The 6,582-nt window shown below is 38.9% G+C and overlaps 1 protein-coding gene across 1 annotated transcript in view; it reads right to left on the bottom strand.

Annotated features, from left to right (window-relative positions):
* The window catches only part of CFAP70 (cilia and flagella associated protein 70), a 118,489-nt gene that overhangs the window by 83,442 nt on the left and 28,465 nt on the right, over nucleotides 1-6,582 (bottom strand). Inside the window, exon 8 of the mRNA XM_017854515.1 lies at nucleotides 4,391-4,525. Within this exon, the coding sequence (XP_017710004.1) occupies nucleotides 4,391-4,525 (135 nt within the window). The remainder of the gene's footprint in view (nucleotides 1-4,390; nucleotides 4,526-6,582) is intronic.

The raw sequence follows: 6,582 nt of genomic DNA, 5'->3' as shown, positions 1-6,582 counted from the left end.
GGCTGGAGTGCAGTGGCCGGATCTCAGCTCACTGCAAGCTCCGCCTCCCGGGTTTATGCCATTCTCCTGCCTCAGCCTCCCGAGTAGCTGGGACTACAGGCGCCCTGCACCTCGCCTGGCTAGTTTTTTGTATTTTTTAGTAGAGACGGGGTTTCACCATGTTAGCCAGGATGGTCTCCATCTCCTGACCTCGTGATCCACCCGTCTCAGCCTCCCAAAGTGCTGGGATTACAGGCTTGAGCCACTGCGCCTGGCCTGATTCTACATTTCTTATATAAATAGTTTTGAGGGGGCATATTTACCTTTTCAGTTTTGCCAGCTTTCCCTTTGGGTACAGTGACCAGAGGAACTCTTGTGATCTCTACAGGCCAAAGCCGGCAATCGGCAATCCGTTTCTGAAAACTGCAAATCAAGAATCAGTCTATTAGCATTATATGTAAAAATAAAGTCAGTATAATTTAGGTTAAAGGGAAATATTCTCTTTTATAAGGTAATATAGAGTATACATATATAAAAATAGGAGGGCTGGGCTCAGTGGCTCATGCCTGTAAATGCCAGCACTTTCAGAGGCCAAGGCAGGCAGATGGCTTGAGCCCAGGTGTTCAAGATGGTCTGAGCAACATGGCAAAATTCCATCTCTATGGAAAATACAAAAAATTAGCTGGGCATGGCAGTGAATACCTGTGGTCCTAGCTATTTGAGGAGGCTGAGGTGGGAGGATGGCTTCAGCTCACTGCAAGCTCCGCCTCCCGGGTTTACGCCATTCTCCTGCCTCAGCCTCCCGAGTAGCTGGGACTACAGGCGCCCGCCACCTCGCCCAGCTAGTTTTTTTGTATTTTAGTAGAGACGGGGTTTCACCGTGTTAGCCAGGATGGTCTCGATCTCCTGACCTCGTGATCCGCCCGTCTCGGCCTCCCAAAGTGCTGGGATTACAGGCTTGAGCCACCGCGCCCGGCCTATATTAAAGACTCTTAAGGAAAAAGTAGGCAACATGCAAGAACAGATGGGTAATGTAAGCAGAGATGGAAACTCTAAGAAAGAATCAAAACAAAATGCTAGATATCAAAAACACAAACAAAAATGAATAATTCATTTGATGGGCTTCTCAGTTGACTGGACATGACTAAGGAAAATAAAATCAGTGAACGTGAGTATATGTGAATAGAAACTCCCCAAACTGAAATGCAAAGGAAAAAAAATAAAAACAAAAAATCATAACAGAATATCCAAGACTTGTGGAACAATTACAAAAGGTGTAATTAGGCATAACGGAAGAAGAAAGAAAAGAGCAGAAGAAATATTTGAAGTAATAATAGCTAAGAATTTTCCAAAATTAACTGATAGACAGCAAACCACAGATCCAGGAATCTCAGAGAACACCAAGCAGAATAAGGACAAAAACCAACCAACCAAACAAATAAACAACTATATCTAGGCATATCATTTTCAAACTGCAAAAAAGAAAATCTTGAAAAAAAACCAGAGGAAAAAACACTTTACCTATGGAAGAACAAGGGTTAGAAATACATTGGACTTCTCTTCAGAAACCATGCAAGCAAGAAGAGAGTAGGCAAAATATTTAAAGTTGTGAAAGAAAAACCCACCAACTTAGAATTCTGTACCTACTAAAATTATCCTTCAAATGTGAAGGAGAAATAAACCCTTTCTTGAACAAACAAAAATGAGAGGAGTTTCTGGCCAGTAGACCTGCCTTACAAGAAATGCTAAAAGTTTTTAGAGAAAAGGAAAATGACATGGGTCAAAAAATTTGTATCAACATAAGAAAGAGCATCAGGAAATGTCATAAATGAAGGTAAAATAAATTTGTTAATGTTTTTTATTCTTAATTGATCTGATAACTATTTGTTCAAAGGAATAATGACAACAATGTATCCTCAATAAAATATTAGCAAATCAAATCTAACAATGTGTAAAAAGAGTTATACACCATGACCAAGTGGGGGACCAGGGGTATATAAAACTCTCTAAAACATCTGCTCAATTTTTCTGCTTGATTTTTTTATAAATCTTAAGCTGTCCTAAGAAAACAGATATTCATTTTTTTTTAAAGTCAGAGTTGTTCATTCAGATTGTATATATATTGGTAATCCCTCAATTGTCATCTCTCTCTAATGACCAGGTCATTATGACAAAGACTGATAGTTACCTACACAATATCAGTGTACCTGTTCTTTAGTAATTAAATCTTGATTTAGCCTGGGTGACAATGTGTTCAACTAAAACATTTTATTGTCTAGCCTTCTTGCATCTAAAGGTTGGCTAATGAGACATAAAGAGAAGTTGCCAGATTCCAGGAAGGTTCCACAAGAGGGGTTAAGACAGCCAGCATGTGTCCTTTTTTATCCATAACCATTCTCCTCTTCCAAATTTCTGCCAGAAATGTGAGTGTGCAAACTGGAGCTCCAGCAGCCACCTTTGCACCATGACACAACCTTGTGGATGGAAGTCACGTAGTAAAGAAGGTAGAGCAAAAGGAAAGATGGAGCCTGGATATCTAATAACACTGTGTAATCATCATACACACCAATTCTGGACTTTTTTTTTTTTTGAGATGGAGTCTCGCTCTGTCACCAGGCTGGAGTGCAGTGGCATGATCTCGGCTCACTGCAACCTCCGCCTCCTGGGTTCAAGCGAGGCCAAGGTGGGTGGATCACCTGAGGTCAGGAGTTCGAGACCAGCCTGTCTAACATGGTGAAACCCCGTTTCTACTAAAAATACAAAAAATTAGCTGGGCATGTTAGCGTGCACCTGTAATCCCAGCTACTTGGGAAGCTGAGACAGGAGAATTGCTTGAACCTAGGAGGCGGAGGTTGCAGTGAGCCGAGATCGCACCATTGCACTCCAGCTTGGGCAACAGAGCAAGACTCTATCTCAAAAAATAAAAATAATAAATAAATAAATAAATAAATAAATTCCTATAAATGTGGCTTCTAGTTCAAAAGATACTGATGTAGAACTAGATGATGGGGTTTTCATAAATTTATTATTGAAAAATAGCTGCCCTAATAAAATAACAGTGACATAATAATACATTTTTGTTATTGTTGTGTGTTTTACAAAGCCTCATTTTCTCTTAGGAAGCAACATGATAAAACTGACTTCTTGCTTGAATATATGATTTTAACATTTTACACCTAAAATGGAAAAAAAAATATTCTAGTTCATTAATGGATTTTAGTTTTTCCATATTTAACAATAGACTTTTTTTTTCTTTTTTTTTGAGACGGAGTCTCGCTCTGTCGCCCAGGCTGGAGTACAGTGGCCGGATCTCAGCTCACTGCAAGCTCCGCCTCCCATGTTCACGCCCTTCTCCTGCCTCAGCCTCTGGAGTGGCTAGGACTACAGGCGCCTGCCACCATGCCTGGCTAATTTTTTGGATTTTTAGTAGAGATGGGGTTTCACCATGTTAGGCAGGATGGTCTCAATCTCCTGACCTCGTGATCTGCCCACCTCAGCCTCCCAAAGTGCTGGGATTACAGGCGTGAGCCACCGTGCCCGGCCTATGCTAAAAGTTTTATATCCACATTTATTGAGGTAAAATTGAAGTACAATAAAAATAAACCATACATATTTAAAATATATAATTTCATCAATTTTGACATATGTGTATACCTATGAAACCATCACCACAATCAAGATAACCATCATTTCCATCATCCCTAATATTTTCCTTTCATTCCTTTGTAATCCATCTCTCCTTCTATCCCTATTCCCAGGTAACCATTAATCTGCTTTTTATCAATATAGATAAATTACTTTCCCAGAATTGCATATAAATGTAATTATATAGAATGAACTTTTCAAGACCCTGTCTCTATATAAAAATTTTTTTTAAATAGCCAGGCACAGTGGTGCACATCTGTAGTCCCAGCTATTCAAAAGGCTGAGGCAGGAGGATCCCTTGAGCCCAGGAATTTGAGGCAGTAGTGAGCTATGATTGTACCACTGCACTACAAAGCGAGACCCACATCTCTTTTGAAAAAAAAAAAGTACTCTCTTTTCTCTCTTTTGTCTGGCTTCTTCCATTTAGCATAACGCATTTGAGATTCATCCGTGCTGTTGCATGTATCATTAGCTCACTTCTTTTTATTGTTGAGTAGTATTCCATTGTACAGAGGTACCACACAATTTGTTTTTCTATGTTCTCTGTTAACCTGTTGATAGAGATCTAGGTTTTCAGTTTTTGTCTTTTCATTATCCTAAATTTTTTAAGGTCCAATGCAGAATGACTATAAAGCTATATATTTAATATCCTAGTATATCAACTGGTTCTAAATATCATTTGCAAAGATGTATATTCTAAAGATGTAAGTAAACAGATATATAAAGGATAAATTACCATGATGCTTTTTATGCAATTTTTTCTTACCTTTTCATGGACTACACTGTCCAAGTAAGGGTAAACATGAAAAGCTCCCCGAATTCTCTTCACACCTGGATACAACAATGGGACCATATTAACATAAGCCACACCATGAAACGAAAGCTGACCTTCTTCATCAGTCTAAAGGAATAAAACCAGAGAGTTATTAGTGCTATAAGCAATATAATATAAGGTATGGAGCTCTGACTCAGCAGTTCAAAGGCCTGGTTTTAGAAACTAACTCTACTACTTAACCAGTTATGTGACTTTGGGTCAGTTACATAAGACATTTTGGGCCTTCTTTATCATCAAAATGGGTTCAATAATACCATGATCACTGAGAAAATGCATATAAACTGTTAATAGTAGAGGCAGTAGTTGAATCAATACAAACTCAAATTAATTGATAATATATATATACAACCAAAAAGTCAATTTCACCATGTGGCTTCTTAGGAGAAAGTGAAGCTTTATAAAAAACAACAATAATAACAATAACAAAAAACTTAAAAGGAATCAGAAGCTATGGCTTTTAGCTTTAGTTCAAAGACTCATACAAATAAAAGGGACCTTACAAATTATCTGGACCAGTGATGACAAATAGGCTTTAACTTATATCTAAATTCTCATTAATTGGTGGAGGTGTTTTAGCATAGTTGGTTGAGAAAAATTATCTGTATTTATCTTGTTTCAAAAGGAAAGAGTGCTTTGATTGATTAGCATTATCTACCATGGATGAAGGCGGATGAATGACTGTCTCCTGTCATGTATTTACCATACTTGATTTCATCTAAACTTTCATTGCAAAGATGAAGAACATGTTAATAAATATATTTTAACAGCGTTTTTTAATGGTTGTATGGTTTGCCACAGAAAATTTTTATAGGGAAAAAAATCAATTTTGTGAAAGAAAATAAATTCCAAGCATAAAAGTAACCTCTTTGATTTCACCTATTATAATAATAATTGGCAACTAGATTTAAAAGTCCTATGCTTGGCTGGGCGCCGTGGCTCACGCCTGTAATCCCAGCACTTTGGGAGGCTGAAGCAGGTGGATCATGAGGTCAGGAGTTCGAGACCAGCCTGACCAACATGGTGAAGCTCTGTCTCTGCTAAAAATACAAAAATTAGCCGGGCGTGGTGGTGTGTGCCTGTAATTGCAGCTACTCAGGAGGCTGAAGCAGGAGAATCACTTGAACCCAGGAGGCGGAGACTGCAGTGAGCCGAGATTGTACCACTGCACTCCAGCCTAGGCGACAGAGTAAGACTCCATCTCAAAAAAATAAAAAAAAAAAAAAAGTCCTATGTTCATGTGTTAACAGATAGTTTAGAAATCTAAGGAAAGTTTGCCAATACTTATTATATACTACAAAGGGAGAAATGGTTACATAGTGATAGTATTTTTATTATGTGAAAAGCCTATGTTTAAAGTCAGCCAAACAATTTAGATACTTATTAAATGTCTGCTATTTGCCATACATCATGCTAGGTACCATGGAGGATGCACATCAGCCTACTACATGACCCCTACTCTCAGGGAGTTTATGAACAAGCAGAAAAGACCAGACACGCACAGGTAAAACAATAGGTAACATGTACTAGGCTCATCAAAAATAGTAGTATATCTAAGATTCCTATTACACTAATTAGCAGGCTAAAACATTTTAAGTAGGCAAGTTTAACCTATGGTAAAACTATTGTGAAGGGCTAAAGAGAAATAGGATATCTGGTAATAAAGCCTAGAGAGTTTTTAGTGAACAATGGGGAACCAGGGTGGCCAATAATCCTGGTTTTTCCCAGGACAGAGGAGTTTCCTGGGACATGAGACTTCCAGTGCTAAAACAAGTGAAGTTCAGGGCAAATCAGGATGAGCTAGTCACCCTTGGGAGAACAGCTATATTAATTCACATTTTCTTTTGGTATCAGAATTGAAGCAGAATAACAGGTAGGGTCTGAGTCTACATTTCTTTTTTTTTTTTTTTTTGAGACGGAGTCTCACTCTGTCGCCCAGGCTGGAGTGCAGTGGCCAGATCTCAGCTCACCACAAGCTCTGCCTCCCGGGTTTATGCCATTCTCCTGCCTCAGCCTCCCGAGTAGCTGGGACTACAGGCGCCCTGCACCTCGCCTGGCTAGTTTTTTGTATTTTTTAGTAGAGACGGGGTTTCACCATGTTAGCCAGGATGGTCTCCATCTCCTGA

This window comes from Rhinopithecus bieti, unplaced genomic scaffold (assembly GCF_001698545.2).
Source record: "Rhinopithecus bieti isolate Rb0 unplaced genomic scaffold, ASM169854v2 scaffold_36008, whole genome shotgun sequence".
In the NCBI taxonomy this organism is placed as follows: Eukaryota; Metazoa; Chordata; class Mammalia; order Primates; family Cercopithecidae; genus Rhinopithecus; species Rhinopithecus bieti.
The sequence above is the reverse complement of the archived record's forward strand: the minus strand, read 5'-3'. Positions and strand labels throughout refer to the sequence as shown.